At 34.2% G+C, this 19481-nt stretch overlaps 1 protein-coding gene, 2 long non-coding RNA genes and 1 pseudogene across 4 annotated transcripts; all 4 read right to left on the bottom strand.

Annotated features, from left to right (window-relative positions):
• Positions 1-857: 857 nt before the first annotated feature.
• On the bottom strand, positions 858-1656 carry LOC122601983. The gene is made up of 2 exons (XR_006324134.1): positions 1439-1656; positions 858-1133 (listed from the first exon to the last, which is right to left on the bottom strand). It is a non-coding gene; the product is annotated as an uncharacterized LOC122601983 (long non-coding RNA).
• Positions 1657-2358: 702 nt separating this feature from the next.
• Positions 2359-5135, bottom strand: LOC122600701 (GDSL esterase/lipase 7-like). The gene is made up of 5 exons (XM_043773455.1): positions 4743-5135; positions 4290-4417; positions 3936-4175; positions 3269-3524; positions 2359-2773 (listed from the first exon to the last, which is right to left on the bottom strand). Exons 1-5 carry the CDS (start codon positions 5128-5130, stop codon positions 2541-2543), a joined length of 1245 nt encoding a protein of 414 aa, XP_043629390.1. The 5' UTR covers positions 5131-5135; the 3' UTR covers positions 2359-2540.
• Positions 5136-6911: 1776 nt separating this feature from the next.
• Positions 6912-11797, bottom strand: LOC122600521 (annotated as a pseudogene).
• Positions 11798-12544: 747 nt separating this feature from the next.
• On the bottom strand, positions 12545-15841 carry LOC122600523. Of its 2 annotated transcripts, XR_006324060.1 has the most exons (4): positions 15812-15841; positions 15568-15731; positions 14967-15030; positions 12545-14892 (listed from the first exon to the last, which is right to left on the bottom strand). It is a non-coding gene; the product is annotated as an uncharacterized LOC122600523 (long non-coding RNA). The 2 variants fall into 2 exon arrangements; XR_006324059.1 differs by having other exon boundaries at positions 12545-15030.
• Positions 15842-19481: the final 3640 nt, after the last annotated feature.

The raw sequence follows: 19481 nt of genomic DNA, 5'->3' as shown, positions 1-19481 counted from the left end.
TGAAAGATGTATCGTTATGATTTTAAAGTTGTTACAATAGGGTGCATCATGTATTTCATTTAGCATATACTTGCAACAGGATGTTAAGAAAAAAGTTTCAAGCATTTTAAAAATCCGACCGACCGTACTTTATATAAAGGGTATCCATAACGATTATTTGCTTTTGTTTTTCTTAAATTTTTTAGCAAGTTATGGTTAAAATCTCTTAGTGATTAAGTTCCAATCCCATGGGTATTATGTGCCAATTCCATGGAGATTAACTGGTTAAACAAATACAAGTATAAATAAATGTGATTGACATATAATCACTAAGAGATTTAAACCGTAACTGGCTAAAAAATTTACAAAAAACAAAAACAAATAATCCTTATGAGATTGGTATTTAATGACAAAGATATCCCAATTGGATTGACACATAATCCCCATGAGATTGACATATAATCACTGAGAGATTTTAACCATAACTGGCTAAAAAATTTATAAAGAATAAAAACAAATAATTCCCATGGGATAAGCCCATAATCCTCATGGGATTGACACCTAATCACTAAGAGATTTAAACCATAACTGGCTAAAAAATTTAAAAAGAACAAAAACAAATAATCCCCATGGAATTGGTGCTTAATTACAGAGATATCCCTATGGGATTGACATATAATCACGAACCATAACTGGCTAAAAAATTTATGAAGAATAAAAGCGAATAATCCGCATGGGATTGGGATTTAATCCAAGTTGGTTTAGCATTTTAGGGTTTAACATTTAGAGTTTAGATTTTCCGTCCCCCTCCTTTAGGCTTTAGCATTTTAAGGTTTAGCTTTTAGGGTTTAAATTTTGTAATTTATGAAGATCACCTCTTGCACAAAACAATGGTATTTGAATTGAAATCATTAAAATTAAAGCCGCATTACATTACAAAAAAACTATTAACTATAGATAGAAGAACATGAGAAACCAAATGTTTATTTCCAATAGACGACTAAAGTATTATAGTCTGCATCCACAATAATATCTTCTTGGTACAGTACTTCTTTATCAAGTAATTGCTCTGCAAGCTGAGCTACTTGCTCTTTATGCTCCTCCAGCAGTTGCAATGTCCGTTGGATTGACCGTAATTCAAAGAGAAGACTGATCTGCAAGCAGAGGTCGTGCTAAGTCTGACGGGCATAAACCCCATTTTTCAACTCAAAACCTCATTTTAATCCTCAAAATCGACTAGGAGAAGCTTCAAGACTTGAACTTAAGCATAAATGGACATAACCCACATCATAAACTCGATTCAAAACATTAAATCTTGTCCAAAATCCTTTTGACCGAATCCAAAACCCTAAATGACCTAAATCGGTTTTTGGCACTCAAATCGACCAAGAGCACTTAGATTAGGCTAGAAACATGTTTAATAACATAAAATGATGATTTTGAGTTAGAATTTACTTACCAAAAGCTCCACAAGAAGTCAAACCTGAATTGGACCTAGTTGAAGAGTTTTCTTGCACCTTGAACTTTGAATTTTTGGTATGTCGAAGGAATGATGATATAAAAAATGATTTTGCTATTAATTTGCTTGAACCCACATTAATTATGTCAAGATCTTAGGGAGAGAGAAAGTTGTGAGTGTAGTCTTGCATTTAGTGAGATAGAGAGAGTGAAAGATGAATGAATGGATGGAAGAATGAGTGAATAAAAGAAGGATAGGGTTGGGTTGATTTGAATGAGTCATGGGTTGGGTAGAACCCATGGATAGGATCCATGTTCATTTTTACTAGTAAGTTTAAAGTCATCTAAATGGAAATCAATTAACACCCATAACGACCTCGACTAGCACACAAATCACAATTTAAATAGGTTGACCAATATGAACACATTGCACTCAATTGGACCTCAAATTGCACTCGAACATATATTGATTAACCACACTTAGTCAAAACATGTACACATGGTCAAAGAGTCAAAAACCACGATTGTTACATCATTCCCCCGTTAAGGGAATTTCGTCCCGAAATTCGATGGAACCCTAATCACTAAATAAATGCGGGTATTTGGACCTCATATGGTCCTCCCGCTCCCAAGTGAACTCGGCTCCACGCCTAGCATGCCATCGAACCTTGACTATCGTATAACGTCTGTTCTTCAATTTCTTGACCTCTCGTTCCAAGATCTCTACCGGTTCTTCAACAAAATTGAGCTTCTTGTCCACTTGAATCTCATCCATGGGCACATGATGTGTAGGATCTGACAAACACTCTCTTAAGTTACAAATATGGAACTAAATATCAGTCTCCCTTTCTAATAGGTCACAAAGAGTTAATGCAACTACTTCATTTTTATGCCAACAGAGAGAAACATAGTAAACACAGATTGAGGTTGCATAACCGATATTCATCTTTATTGATAACCAATTTACATTTTATACAACAAAAATGAGACAACAATCTATGTACTAACTAAAGCTTTATACTCTCTATGCTTTCTTTGCTGAACTATACTGAAACACTAAAAGATCTCTCTATTTACAGAAACAAAAGCTTATCTTGGTCCCATCATCCAACCCTCTGCATTATCATGTCCTTCATGTTCATAGGATAACACATGCTGGCATGCAATCCAGACCACACATTCTCTGCTAAAATCTCATTCACAGCAGCTGTTGGATGGAATTGGTCCCACCATAGATGATTTGAAGCATTCCTACAAGCCATTCCAGCTGATAAGCACATTATCCAACCATTGTATCTTCCTAAACCACAGCATGCCGAATTCGTAACACTAAATCCTTCAAAAACAAATCGACAAAACCTTACAAACCGAAATCATAACACTAAATGACATGAGCTTATTGCAGCTTGGGCACTTGGGAAGCAGTAATACGAGTCCAAATTGGTTGAATTTCGTTGGTCCACTCATCAACAGTGCTATTATCTTAAAATCTTAATGACTAATGTATTAAATAAGATTATGGAAACTATTTTTCTGAAATATTGATTACTGTTATCCAAATTAATATTTCTGAGGCTATAAGCATCAGGAAACACTTTAAAATTTCTGAGGCTATAAGCATCAGGAAACACTTTAAACTAGGCTCCATCTATTTTCCCAGTTCCATTTTAGCCAAGTTTTTAAGATTTTACCTGTTTGACCTGTTGGAGACAGAATACAATCCATTTTATAGTAAATAGCTCAAATTTTCAGTCTCAGATACAAGCAATCAAGATGACCTATTTATTTCATTTCCATGTGATTTTGAAAAAAAAGAACTGGATGATCTTACCGAATTGCTCAGCATTCTTCAAGATGTCCATAGATCCCAAATAAGCATCACAAAACACTATAGTGGCATCATTGAGTTCTTTATTAAGCTCCTGAACTGTGTATCTCATAACAAAATTGAATTCCATTATCATGTCATTTATCTTTGTGATACATTCTCCATTGTTGCTGTTGTATTGCCACAAGTAGTAAGGTGCACAACCAATAGGTGCCAGTCCCATCACCACTACTCGTCTAACCTTCGCATTGTACAAATTCTGCACCATGAATGCAAGATTAAACCAAAACAGGCATATATATGTATAATAGAATAGATTCTATTCAGATGGAAAGAATGTGCTAGGTCAGGCGTCTTGGGTAATGTTTCCAGGGTCAAATGGGCCGGACACGAGACACTTTTTTGTCCAAAAGTATTAACTTTTTATAGATAATCATCAAGCGATGTATCAGTATAAAATTAAGTCTGGTTAGCTAAATGGTTATGGAGGTTTAGTTATATGACGCGAGCTAATTTTGACCCGTTTCCTCATTAGCGATCTTTCTGAAAAAATATTTCATCCATTTAACCTGTTAGAAATAAAACATAACCATCAATCCATCATAGATGGGCCAAACTGCTAACTTCTATGATCTGATTAAAAAATGAGAAGATGGAGGATTCTTCTAACCTTTATCTCCTGTCTCATTGACTTGGCTAGAAATTGGTTAAATCTCCATGAAACATACTTTGATTGTACACCCGACACATCACGGAGATAGTAATGTATAAAATCATTTGTCCCGATAGAAATGTAGAACATTGAGTTTGAAATATGATCAGTAGCCGCCTTTTCACCCATTCTTATTATGAACTGCTGAAAGGTATCCATAACCTGCTGAATCTGCTGAGAGAAGGATATATGCTGACCCTGCATTACATATATTACTCACCACATAAGAAATAGCAGAAAGTAACAAATACTGTACGATCCATATCGTATCTAAAAGGTTATCTGAACAAACTATTGGGTTTTGAAGCGTACCAACTCTGCACCGCTGGAAAAGATGATTCCAGCACCCGCAGAAGCAAAATTCAACCCGTGTTTCATATCTTCGACTGCCCCACTTTGACCTAAATAGCTCGGAACTAATGGGAGACCAAGATAAGATGCTGATTTAAATTTACAGGAAAAAAAGAAACATTTGTCAGCCATTGCAAGAAAAACTTATAACATGAACTACATTCATTTTAATTCGTTACAAACCCGTATCAAGAAACAAAGTTAAAAATTTCGGTTCAAGACTACTAATTATGGAATATCAAAGAGTCATTTGTAAATTACTAAATCAGTATGATAAAGTTTAAAAAGAGATATATATAAAAAAAGTAATTCAGTTAGGCATTTCATCAAACACATAATCTGCAACCGATAAAGAGCATCAAAATTTTATAACAAAAACTATTAATTCAAGAAAACAGTAAAATGGGTAGTTACCAAGATAATCAACGGGAACCCGACCATTCGAAAACCGGCCAGTCGGTTGATGGGTATCGAAATCACGGCCGTAAGGAAGATGATCAGCACGAGCAAGTGTACCAAGAAAGTTGTTAGTTCCACAATCAACAGAAGAGTCACCAATCACAAACAACGCCGGAACCGGAGATGGTGGGAGTGCAGGTAATGGGGGAGGTTGCAGTGTCGGAGTTGAATATGAAGATGGCGGTGGTGGTGGAGAAAGAGAGGCGTTTCTTGATGGGTGAGTGTAAAGATCTTGCGAAACGTGGACGGATTCGATTGGTTCGAAAGATGAAAAGAATGTGTGTGTGAAAATTAAGAGTGGAAGTAATCGGAAAAACGATGAAGATGATGATGATGGCTCCATTGATGAATAGTTGGAGGTTTTGAGACAGAGGAATTATGGCGGGATATATAGATATATATATACGGGGAAGTGAAGGTGATGAGCCAGCTAACTTTGTCTTACAACTTCACTTTTCCATATATATATATATATATATATATACATATGAGAGCAAGTACCTGCGCGTTGCAGCGGTGAGATAGTGAGGGTGATAGGTCATGGAATGTGATAAGTAGTCATATAAGGTGATATGTCATAGAGTGTCATAGTCAAATGTCTTAGTTGTACGGGCTCCGCCTCGGATATAAAAATTCATCGAAAGTATATCGAATGACATCTCTAATGAAAAAGCATGAAATTTAAAAAACACCTATACAATTATTATAATTTATCGATGTACGGTTTTTAAGATAAAAGATTTTGAATGAATCGAGGGAATAAATAATTTATGGAGGAAAGAGAAAAAAAAATGATTGGTTTAGATTTGAGAAGAGAGAAAAAGTATTATAGTTATTTTAGGTAAATATAGAATAGATAGAAGGGCATTTTGGGGATGTAAATGTTGAAAATAAATGTTGAAAAGTTAAAAGTTCAAAAAGAATTTGCTTTATAATATAGTATAGATATATATAAATAGAGGAAAGTTATTTTTAGTACAAAGGTTTGAAAAAGTACAAAAAGTACAAGGTATTTTCTCCTTCTTCTTCCTTCCATCTCCGAACACCACCACCACCACCATGATCATCTCCGACCACCACCATGATTCTCCGGCGACGGCGACCATCTCCGGCGAGAGTTACACATGTGTAAGTAATTACACATGTGTAAGTACAACTTTTTTTTAGATTTTAGGGTTTAAAATTTCTAGGTATTTTCCTTCGCGAGACAACTACCACCAGCCACCATCATCTCCGACCACCCAGCGACGGTGCCGGCGCCGACAGCAAGGGCGGAGCCCGTACCGTAGCACACCGCCACCATCTTTTGGATTGTCGTCCATCAAATCCATACGATTCTCATATGCGTCCCTTGACGGTTAAGTTTAGAACGGATGAGGGCCTCTGACCCGTACCGTATCCACCCTAAAACGAACCTGATTCTCGCCGGAAAGTTAACTAACACATGTGTAAGTTGTAGTTACACATGTGTAACTCTCGCCGGAGATGGTCGCCGTCGCCGGAGGATCATGGTGGTGGTCGGAGATGGAAGGAAGAATGAAGAAGAAGTGTATAAGTTAAGTTACACATGTGTAACATGTACTATAAAAAGTACATGTACTACAAATAACCCATCTCTATATAAATATATACATATATACAGTTGAATGTAACGGTTTTTATGTGAAATTTTTTAATTTCTGGCTGGTATTCTTTGGACCATTCAAAATGAATTTGCAAACCACCATTTCAAAATCTCATTCAAATTGAATTTGCAAACCACCATTTGTAAGTCTAGAAACTTTGTAAGTCGACATTGACATCATAGTTTTGATCGAATGTGTGAATATTTAAGCATTCTTATAAGTATCTCAATAAAACTTAGTAATCTTATAAGTATCTCAATAAAACTTAGTGGTCCCAGAGATGTTTAAAGTTTTTACCCTTGGTTTTCGACTCGTAAATCCCGACTTGAAATCTCGATTTGTGATGCGTAACTCAAAATGTGACTCCACTAGTACGAGTTGACTCGTAGTGTTTCATATTGTTTGTGATTACTGGTGCGAGTACGGTAAGTTTATGCTTATTTTAAAATACTAATAACAAAAGAAAGCTACAAGAATCAAATATGTCTAAACAGCTTCATTTTGGATGAACTATGAACCTCAAAAATGGCTATACTAATGGTAATGTACAAGTATCCCGAGCTTAGCGTTGTTCAACAGTCTAACAAAAAGCTAAAGTAACTATTATTGTGATAAAGCAGGTAAAAACCAGTGGCTTCCACCTTCGTTTTGGCCTACTCACTTGCCTTTGAGGCAAGCTACTGGCAGAGTTTGGTAACAAATTCCAAAGAATCTTGAAGGCAGTAACGATTGCGAAAGAAAGGCTTGCACAAAGTAAAACATGCTCAGTCTTGTCCATGCTTTCTTCATCTCTTGCAATCTTCTCGATATCTTGCCTATGAAACAAGTTAAATAATTTTTCCGGCACAGATACAAGGCGGAGGCGGAAACGGGGGAGAAAAGGAGTTTGAAGATAAGAAGTTGAAGAAGAAAACATCGCTTTTAAAAGTTGTTTTTAGATTTAAGTTTTTTATGTTTCTTCTTATTTGATTTTCAAGCTAGAATCGCTCCGCGCTTAGCTTGCGGGGGGACTATTAGACATAGGATAGTTTCCATATAATAAGTTCCCATAGTATTAGTTTCCATGTATTAGATTAGGCTACTCTATAAATATAGTCTTTTGTAATCCCTTCAATAACACAACAATATAATTCAATTACAATTACCTACAAGGTTTATCATGCATATGAAAAATTAGCTGAATTTACTTGCAGATGACCATTTCATGTATGCATATTAGCTTCTTTCATACTACAACAATTACCTTAGCATGGCGTTTTCCTTGACAACTGACTCCAATAAGAACGAGACTGAAGCTTTCCATGACTCCAAGTCTGCAATGCCTTTCTCCTGAAATGGTTAACCTTTTGTACACAAATCATATAACTTTGAATAAGTAGTACCCAAGATAGTTAATTCTAACTGGTTGAATGGGACCTAGTCAAACAGAACCGTCTTTGGGAGGTTCAAAAACCAGTTTAGTCGGATAAAAAAAACAAACCATGGTCTCTTTCCACAGCCAGAATTCCTTAATTTCCAATCTAGTTTGCCCTACGAGCCCTAAATACTTGACAACTTCTTTATCAAGATGCGGAAGAACATCCCCTTGTATCTTGTTCACTTCATTAATGTAATCCTCCAACGACAATATATCATTTTCCAATAATCAAATCTTTTGCATCAAAATCTTTAAAATAGCGTCACCGTGTATTCTTCCATTACCTTTGGTTATAGTTTCAGGAACTCTAATATCTATCAATGGTTTCTTTGTTGCATCGTGATCATCTACCCCTTCGATCTTTTTATTGTCACCATCGAGTTTGTTAGAAAAACCAGTAGTTTCCCACAAGGCAGGAGCTGCAGTCCGGTTAGGATTTGATACTTTTCTGTCAGTTGCTTCCCCTGAAGCCATGATCAAAATCTTCAAGCATTTTTTCAATTGCATCAATACCATATGCTTCAAAAAGGCTAAGAGTGCAGTAAAAATCTGTTCCATAATAAGTAATTAATCTCAACATAATGTATCTAGCCCATTTTAGTTCGGGTAACTTAAAGTATTGATTATGTTTGACATTTTGTGCAACAAAAGTCCCAAGCTCATACCATGATTCTGCTGGAAAAACCAAACTTCCCAATAATTCAAATTTCTTAAAATTAGAAGAATGGTGTTCATAGTTCGCTATCGTGATTACATCAACTAAAGTTTCTTCTGCAAGCTCAATGACTACAAATTTCCCAAGAACCGAACAAGGGTTCCTTAAATACATATCATGATCTCCACCTAATATATTGTTTGCACATTTAGCTTCCTTATTAGACATAGTTTAGCTTCTATATATTAAGTTTCTATAATATTAGTTTCCATGTATTAGGCTAGGCTACTCTATAATTCATAACCATTCACCTTTTCACATACACTTTTTCATGCCATCTCAGCATCACCTTCACATTTCTTTCACCTTCTTCTTCCCTTTAACCATTCACTTATCGTTTGGTCCTCACTTTTATTTTATGTCTCACAATGTAGCCAATCAAAATAGAACAAAACAACACAAATAATATAGATAAATTAAAATGGACCCACATCTCATCTTTCACCTAGGGTAAACCATTCACCTATCTCTACATCACATTCTCCTATCACCTATGTGGCTTAACAATTCACCTATCCATTATCTCCCTTCACCTATAGTCTTCACCTTCCGTTTAATAATGGTCTAAATATAGCCTCTTGTAATCCCTTTCAATAACACAACAATAATAATACAATTACAATAACCTACAAGGTTTATTATGGTATCAGAGCCAAGAATCCAGACACAATTCTAGTTATAAATTCCGACCAAGAAAAAAAAAAAAAACTAAATCTGGTCGAGTGCAATTAACACTTAATATCTTCGAATTAAACAACACCTCCACCACCATTAGCTTCGAAACCAATTTTCGAGAAAACCCTACAACTTTTGCAACCTACGGAATTGTCACGCGCCGCTTTTTTATCTCGTCGGAAAAAGTAAAATCCGGCCGATTCACCCCTTTTACAGTGCCTTACTATACACCGCCGACATATTTGTGATCCTTGACGAATTCCGGTCAAAACCCTGTTTTCAATTTTGCCTACCGCTGATTTCCACCGCCGTCGGCCACCGCAAACCGCCGCCAAAAACCCTAATTTTCGAAAAAAATTTCTTTCAGAATTCACTTAAAAAAAATCTATAGAGATCGTACCCACTAACGTCGGTCCTATACAAACATGGTTTGAAGATGGTACTGACAAACGGCGGTCCTATCCAATTCGCAGAAACAATCTGCATATAAAATACTTGTTTAGTGATCGTACCGACAACGACGGTCCTATACAACAACGGTTAGAAGATCGTTTCGACTAACGGCGGTCCTAGCCACTTCTATTCACAAATTTCTGTCATACAAAGACGGCACCGATCACAATAAAGGTTTGCTTATATTTTTTTTCCTTTTTCCGGCATAAATACAAGCCAGAGGCGGAAACGGAGGAGTTTGAAGAGAAGAAGTTGAAGACGAAGACATTGCTTTTAAAAGTTGCTTTTAGATTTAAGTTTTTTATGTTTCTTCATATTTGTTTTTCAAGCTAGAATCGCTCAGCGCTTTAGAGGCGGAAACGGAGGAGTTTGAAGAGAAGAAGTTGAAGACGAAGACATTGCTTTTAAAAGTTGCTTTTAGATTTAAGTTTTTTATGTTTCTTCATATTTGTTTTTCAAGCTAGAATCGCTCAGCGCTTAGCTTTCAGGGGAGTATTAGTCATAGTTTAGTTTCTATATATTAAGTTTCTATAATATTAGTTTCCATGTATTAGGCTAGACTACTCTATAAATATAGCCTCTTGTAATCTCTTTCAATAACACAACAATAATAATACAATTACAATTACAATTACAATAACCTACAAGGTTTATCATTCCTTATCAGGAGCCACAACTTTAGCTCCTTTTGATGCAGCTGCATAGTTGTATTTAGTCCCATCTGCCTCGAGCCTATGAGTGATGTCGACTAAACCTACTGGGGGTACCACTTAGCCTGTTGTCCTCCTTTGTAATGGTCTTAAAATCGTCTGAAGTGAAATATGCTAAATGGTCTGTTTGTACCTCTTCTTGTTTACTATCGATATAAATATCTTGAACTTGTCGTTCACAAATGAATGCCGAGTAACCTAAAAGTTTCCACAATAAGTCCTCCCCTGGGCTTTTTTCCTGAAGAGGATTATCCTCGGTTTCTTCAATGCTAGCTTCATAAAATGGAGAATCGTTATAGACTCTAGAAATATTCAACTCCAAAAGGATCTTCTCTGTATGATTTCTGCCTTGATCTTCAAGGTATGGATACGAGCTCATATTAGTGAAGTTCTTATAAGAGACACCTGCATTCCCTGCAACAGTTAGATCAAATTGTTATCTATCAAACAGGGGCCTAATGATCAGATACTAACTGCAAGAAAACCAAATATCTAGTGAAACCATCAAAATCCCATCTTTTACCTTTAAATTTTACCAAATGACCTTGTTTTAACTCAATGAAAACTGAATGTACAGTAAATCATTTATTACAACTTCAAAAAACAAATGATGGTGAAAGTCCTTCTTTAGGTTATCCGAGGAAGGCTGACTCAGACGATGCGACCTAATTAGGGTATCCTGTAGCCGTGTACGAAGCCAACTTCAAGAAGAAAGATTTAAATGTTTTTTGGTTGGAATACATTTCACTACAGCTAAACCTGATCCTGATAACTAGGATCGGAGAATCTATTCCAAACACACATCCAAACCATACCTATGATTATCCTCATCGATACATCTTTTCATCCAATATGTTCTATGTCAATGGAATGCAGATGATTCATGAACAATCTTTTTTTGTTTAAACGCACAATGCAATGCACCTTCATAGCCGGGTCAATTATGAAAACAATACATTTTGGAACAAAGGGATGTCACATTTCTCAAAACCAGGCTAAATATTACATGAACAAAACTTAAATATCAGATTGTCTTGGAACATTTCATCAATGTATATTCTTAAAATCAAGAAATTAATCACAGGTACATGACATTACTCGGGAAAAAGAACATTTGTTTCTCAAAATGAACACAAATCAGGAATAGCTTCCCAAGATATACCTTCATTGCCATGATTAGGACCAAATGCAGAGAATGAAATTATAAAAGGGAACCAAAATGTGATGATCAAAGGCAATGATAGCTTTAAATAACTATCTTTTTCGTCGTTGATCAACAATTTAAGGTTATTGGGATGAAATTCAATATCTGTAGATGATGCATCATTGATATTGGGTTTCTTCATATTTCATGGAAGTTTAAAGATTTACCAACCTAAGAGTGGACATGAGAAGTTTACTCTATTTTCTTTTGCCTATTTTTTTGTATTTAACACCCTCACCCCTCACAACAGGTCTCCCAAAAAATTGGTCTGCCATGTCACTGTATACTCTCTTGTGCTGGTTATACTAAGGAAATGTCTTCACAAAATTTACACTTTTGTCTACCATCTAACATTTTATGGCCTGTGTTGAATCAGAAAATTATAACTCACACTCACACAAAGTGGTTTTCTCTCTAAAATTCTGATTACTCAAAATCAACTTACATGAAGGCCTTAAATAGGCAAAAAAAAAATAAAACTAGGAAAACTACTAAAATAACGTTGGGCATTCCACTTACTCACTTCCTAAAAACTAGGACCACTAACCCACTAAATGAACTACTAACTTAGACTAAATCAAATAATATAACATGTAAAATAGGAAATGTGCAACAGACTTCTTGACCGAGTAAACTCTACTCAGCAAACCGGATTGAGATTCCTTAAAGTTGATTAAGTAAAGTTGTTTCAATTTTAGCTATTGAATTAAATCCAATGGTTAAGATTTAAATATCATACTTTAATCTTAACCGTTGGATTTAATCCAATGGTCAAAATTGATCCAACTTTACCTAAAGTTGATGATCAACTTTAAAGAATCCTAATCCAAGCAAACCTCACATGTCTTGATGTTGTAATTTCAACCTGTAGTTCTACAACTAGTTTTAGACCTGTGTAAAAACACGGACAATCCATAGACTTTTTATAAAATATTTGACATTACATATTCCATCTAAGTACGTTCAAAAACAAGTTCATCAGTTACCATTTCATTGATATACTTTTTTTTCCGGGTAAAAGGGTATTTACCCTTTAGATAATATTATTAGAAAATAAAAGAAGACAAAAATACTATGGGCATCCTCGTAGGGGATTGCATTTTACAATCCTTATTGCACATCCCAAATAATAAAACTATAAACAAAAAACAGAGAAAATACAATATAGTGTAACTTATTACAAAGTATAAATACGAAACAATATAAAGAAAACCAAAATCTCTTGTCCTCAGTAAACCATCCAACAAAATCTCTTGATTCTTCATAGCTATTAGCCCAATCTACTGAAATCTTGGACCCATATGTATTAGCCCACCTCCATTGTTTATCCACAATCAAAATAATCCATTTATGCCAAAAAGAGTCTATAACAACTTAATACACTGATCATACCAAGGAGCCCAAAAAAGACCCAGCAAATGAATCAAAGTGAGAATCAAAATCACTACTTCCAAATATCAATGAGTTATATCCTGAGCCAAAATTCATACCAACAAATATTGTTTAACTTTTGAAAGTCAAACCTACCCACTCACATTCAGAAAGCACCAAGAATATAAAACCAATTATACCCCTTTGATTTGCGCATTTCACAACACCCTAACCTTCAAAATAAAATAGCTTCGGTGTAATTTTGCTATCATTTGAATGCCAATAATCTCTTCTACAACAAATCCCTCTACTAACCCAAACCAACTCATTACAACAATTATTATACAATACATCCCCTAATTTAAAAGTCCCCATTAATAAACCAGCATCCTAAAAAACACTAATACTATCCAGAAAATACCATAGAACTGAAATGCTCATAATTCCTATATCCAAACAAAAGCTGCCATACTCATTCTTTGTACTAAAACACTCAAAAACAAAACAGCAGCAACATCTCAAACAACCCAACCAAACCCTCAATAAAAGCAATCCAACACCAGAAGAAACCCCATTCATCCACATATCTAGACTAAAATTCAGAACATAGGCATAAACATCTAAATGAAGAGCAGGATCAGCAACAATACCATACCCAAGATACTTAAATACAGTATTACTCTCAAAATCTGCAACCCAGCCCAAATAAAAGCGATAAACCCTCCCATAAAGAGCCAGATACCTACCAGACTCAAAACAAAGAAAAAGAAACCAAGACTGACAGACTCAATAAGGGACCAGATTCTACAAATCCTCCTTCCCCGGAATCTGCAGCCTAAAACTCTAACAACAATCCAGTGGAAATACAAAAGTACTGAATTGTTAAAAAGCAAAAATGAAGAAAAAAGGAACATTAAAGCCCATGAGGGACTAAAATGCAATAAAATGACAACACATATCCCCCTTATATCTCCAAAGAAAACCCAAGAAAGCCTCCCTCCATGCCAACTAACAACCCTAAACACCACTAATCTTATGCCCGTTTGGACTAAGCATTTTGACAAAAAAATATATATATATAAAAGAAAGCCCCCAATAATGAAAAGGCCAGAAAAGAAAAAAACATGAGTCAACATCCAACTCCAAAACTCATGTCTTGGCATAGTTACACAAATGTCCACAACAGGTACTACAACTAAACACCCCCTTATAACTCTTATCCTACCCCTAAATGAAATATATATTGAACAGAATAAGAGATCACAAGGCCAAAAAACCTTCCATTCTTACACCTTACATGCAGCTCCATTAAGATTTATTATCATAATCATTAACAACAAAACCCTTATCTGCTTTAAAACCCCAAATCGTCTCAGCTGCTCCAGAATGTTTAGATATCTTAATTTTAAGGCCCATCAATCTGAATTTAACTTCAGATAAAATAATTTGACACAAGACCTCGACAGGCCTTGTTTTCCCCTCAAACATTCTGAGATTTCTTTCCTGCCAAATAAAATAAACCACAGCCCCAAGCACTAACCTTTGAATTATATTCCAGATGGTTTTTTTGATTGGTCTAGCTATATAAAAATTCATAATATCAGACCAAATATCAAGAGCCATCTCCAACCTTGCATCTGTCTTTAACCTATTCCACACTCCATTAGGATAGTCACAACCAAAAAAATAAGTGGTCATGACTATCATGCTGGTTCTTACAAAATATACTTAGATGACAACCCAGCCCACTTGTTTTGACATGTACTAACAATGACCCATTTCCACCATCACATTTTGTATATTGAGGAAGTAGCATTGTTTCTTACCTAGAAATTATGGAAGTCATGATGAGGGATGTTATCATCAAATTCCTTCATCTTATCCAAAGGCCCCACCAATACAATAGATAGTAAAGCTTATGTGAAAAAGAATAACCTGTTTTTGCATATACCCATAAATTTCTAAGATTATTGTAAAAGCTTTTACCTGACAATAGTGTTGGCACTTACCTTGCTTTGGCTACGGCATCAAGCTGTCAACTTTTCTCTGTTCGGTACACTCAATCCACCATGCCTGGTTTTCACAATTGAATCTCTCACTTAGCTCTTGACTTTAAATGTTTCAATAAATGAGAAGAAGTTTGTAGTAATCAATTATTACATTAGAGATTCAAGATAAACAACTAAACAAAAATATTTAATCAAAAGAACACTAAGACAACATCCATTGTTATTTCCTTCTTCAAATTCATGTAGACACTTAAAAGCCTCTTTGGAAACCGTACCATCTCTACAATTTTTTTTTTTTTTATAATGAATCCAAATAATTAAAGATTCCTAATAAACAAAATCAGTGAAATGAATATATAGATTAAAAAGGTCAACACCTTTCTCAAGAAACAAAGATTTAAATTACACAATAACCAATCTAAATGAAAAATAAATATAACAAATATAAATGTTCACTTTAGAAAAAAGATTGGTAACAACCCCTTTTGAGCAATTTTATTATAGCTACCAACAAAAGATTGTTAATCAAGATTATATCTACAGATTAAGCAAAGCAACTTATATTAAAAAAACTAAAAACGGATAGATTGAAAAACATTACCTTTTCATGACCTTGTTTGTTGCATTATAAGAGGCAGCTGAAACTGCGTTGCAACAACCTGTTGCATCACCATTAGCAAAGAAGATTAATCGAGAGCAGATTTAGCAGGCCTATGAGGTAGTGACTTGGCCATTTCAACATTCAACGGTTGACCTAAAACATCCCTGTTAAACATAAACCAATTATATAATTATTCTAAACACAAGTTCAACCCTAGCTAGGCTTTTTGATATGCCCATAGTACCTAATCTTCTTTCCAACGACCAGTAAACCTATAGAAAAAACATAACCCAAGTAAGTAATTTAAATGAACAACAAACTTATTACATAAGTAGCTATAAAAATCAGAACTTGCCTTGCATCGTAATCCCACAATTTACATATAATTGACACGACAGCTTCATCAATCTAAAGCAAGAACCCAGTTGCCTGTAAATATAGCGATTCTACACAACCTTAATGACTTAGTTGGTTATTTACAAACCTTATCTATAGTAAACTATATATTGCCTCACAAAATTGAAATTCACAAAAACATACATGATTTGAGTATCCTTCACAGACATTCATTCACGTTCTTTTATCCACCTTTTAAGCTTGAAGTCCAACTATGGCTTACAAACACCAAACAAAAAACATTTTAAAAGTTTAATTTACCAATATTAAACTCATAAATACAAAACTGGAAAAAGATTAGAAAAAAAAGTAAAAATTATAATAAGCATGTACTCTTAATATGAATTTGGGAAAACAGATATCAATGAAACCTGATACAACCTTCATATTAATATATGTAACAAAACCCATTAAGGATTATTAATTAATTGATATATGTAACAAAACCCATTAGGGAAAACAGATATCAATGAAACCTGATACAACCTTCATATATAGATTATTAATTAACACCAAAAATCTTTAAAAACACATGTATATATATAATCACATAAAGCAAATGGAAGAAACCCATGGCTGCCTCTCACTAAAAGATCGAATTTTTTATTGTGAAGTAGAAACAGATGGAAAAACCCCGAAGATATGAAGAACAATCCCATACTCAATATATCACTGTATCATATTTTCGATTAACCGATGGCTGCCTCTAGCTACAAGATCGAACAAACCATAAATATATCTACAATCTTCTTATTCATCCATGCTTCTATATATAGTCTACGATCTCAACAAAAAGAAATTAAATTAAATCTTTTAATGGTTATCTGTAATAAAGAAAAAAAATGAAAAAATAGAAGAGAGAACAAACCCTAATTACTAAACAAAAAAAACATAAGTGAATCTTGTTATATAATAACAACCACCAACCTACTCTTAATTTGTTACATCTCCTAAAAATTCCGGTTAGATCTATAGAGTGACATGATTTGTTTAGATGTGTTAATTTGTGTTCAAAAGTTAGGGTTGTCGAATTATTTGGAGAGAAATATAGGAAGAAGAGAAACATGAAAGTAAAAGACCATCTGTAATCTTTGAATTATTTGGAGAGAAAAAGAAAGAGAAGGAGTACAGAAGAAGCTTTGTCTTGTGAACATAAACATCACGAGCAAGCAGCGGAAAAAAAAACGTTTATGCAATTATATTAACTAATAAAGTAATGAATAGAATATGTGTAACTTTCCGCCAAAGCTTACAATAATATTATTAATAATTACTATTATTATTAAAGGGTCTAAACTAAAACCCATCTACGATCACACACTTAACACTCCTATGATGTATGCTAGTACCCAACCACAAACTAAAAACCCGTATATCCTTTACCATATATAGTCGAACACTCAAAATTAGAGATCGACCGCTTCAATTCACAATGAATAATAAATGATTAATTTGGTTTTGATTTACATGACAATTATTATAATAATTGTTGACTAAAACCAATGAAACTTCTTTTAACTTTAATGTTGATCGAACTAAAAGAAGTGAAAGAGACGAATTGATTTAATTAGGGTTTTTTACGAATCTAATTGTCATACAAAATTTTTAAACCTTAACCCTTATTTATAAGGACTAATATTTAAGGTTTAATTACTTGGTGACCAAGTTTGTAGAGGATTAGAAAACCATCTACAATTTTCGGCCCACCCCTTATTTTAGTGTAATTAGGAAACTTTCTTATTTTCTAATTTACACTTTAATCCTTCTCGTTTAATTAATTAATAAACACTATTAATCTTTTAATAGTTTATTAATTATTTCGTGATCTAATTAATCAATATATTACTTTAATACATTAATTAATTGCATAGAGTTTACGTGTCATTTTTGTGTAACCCCGTAAGTTTAAATAATTACCGGACATGCGTTTATTATAACGTGATCATATTCCAACACTTTGGTGAAAAGTGTATATAAGAAGCTTTTAAAATTTGAATTTTTGATGAGAGTAACGTACAGTCCCTTTTTTACTGGTGCATGCAAATTGTTCCTAATAGTACAACTTGTGGTCAAACCTTTACAAAAACCAACCTATTTATCTAGTTAAAACCAAATTAAGCTCCTAACTAACCTCCTAACCAAATTCTGATGTCATCAAATTAGCACTTTATACTAACGTGGCTATTCTAATTACTTGACAACATCATTTTCTTAAGTCATTATCTAATCTCCTTTAGTAGTATTCGGAGATAGTTACACACATTGCATATAATGCTATGCTTAAATACATGAAGAATAATTACTTTTTTACTTTTCAATGTACCAACAATTATTAGTGCATCAAGACGTAAAATTTGCATCAGACATGTCACTTTCATTATACTTTTTAGGGATTAATCACTAGATAACTAACGTACTTTCTTGTTTGTACATGGTTATCCATTAAACATGAATATTGAAATGTATCACTTGTAAATTTTTTAAATTTGTACATGGTTACGTAATATGTAACTTTTTTTTTTTGAAAAGTGCGTAATATGTAACTAGTTACCTGTTATAGCTGGTTGAAATATTTTTTAGTATTTAAATTGACATCCTGTGTAGAGCGGTAGAGATGAGGTGGACTTATTTGTATATTACATATACATACACAATATTTCTTTATTCATATTATATAAGCAGATCAATTTCATATATACCATCTAACTAGTAACTAACATAACCCTCTCAATTATTGGCATAACATCAAGCAATATAGATAGATACATACATCAGATCAATTTCATAAATATAAAATGTCAAAACATCAAGCAAGATAGATAGATAGATACAGGCATAGTAACATACATAATAATATCCTATCGGTGAATGAAAAGAAATTAAGAAGAAGGAGAACAATGGGATTTTGTGAAAGAGGCATCAAAACAAAGAAGAGAAGTAGCAGATCCGGTTATCGAACGATCTCGTTTTATTCTCCAACATTAGCATCATCAATCTTTTTCATTTATTTTAATCCATTGTATCTGATCTGAACAGTAGTAGATCTGCCCATCTAGACAATCTATTATTTCCAGATTGATATATGTACAACAACAACAACAACAACTGTACCCAATCCTTGAGCGGGGTATGTGGGAGGTGAGCTGTAGACAGTCTTACCTCTACCCAAAAGGTAGAGAGACTACTTCCATAAGGACCTTCGGCCACGAAGATGTAAAAGCCGTAAATAGTGAAGTGTATATACCTATCAGCTGGATCCACTGGGTAAGGCTACCTTAAGAGTAGCGAAGAGTAGCAAACGTATGCCTAACAATACCTTAGCACAGTACATAAACTCTAACAATGATAGTACGCAAATAACAACATAAAAAGTAGAAACATAATAAACAAAGACTTTAGCAAGGGGCTCAAATAGGAGAAACGTAAACCGTCAGGGCAACCAGACCTATACATATGTATTGACTAAAAACTAAGGGGGTTAAGCTATTTCTACACAACCTACGGACTAAAAGCACAGG

Source organism: Erigeron canadensis, chromosome 5 (genome assembly GCF_010389155.1).
Source record: "Erigeron canadensis isolate Cc75 chromosome 5, C_canadensis_v1, whole genome shotgun sequence".
NCBI classification, from domain to species: Eukaryota; Viridiplantae; Streptophyta; class Magnoliopsida; order Asterales; family Asteraceae; genus Erigeron; species Erigeron canadensis.
Note: the sequence above shows the minus strand (reverse complement) of the source record. Positions and strands in the feature narration are given on the sequence as shown.

What these genes read in the sequence shown, in the direction of transcription:
- LOC122600701 (XM_043773455.1), bottom strand. Translation starts at nt 5,130, where the DNA reads ATGGAGCCATCATCATCATCTTCATCGTTTTTCCGATTACTTCCACTC. An exon ending in GGTTCCCGTTGATTATCTTG is followed by an intron (nt 4,418 to 4,742) that starts GTAACTACCCAT and finishes AATTTAAATCAG; the next exon opens with CATCTTATCTTGGTCTCCCA. An exon ending in CAATGAGACAGGAGATAAAG is followed by an intron (nt 3,525 to 3,935) that starts GTTAGAAGAATC and finishes TTCATGGTGCAG; the next exon opens with AATTTGTACAATGCGAAGGT.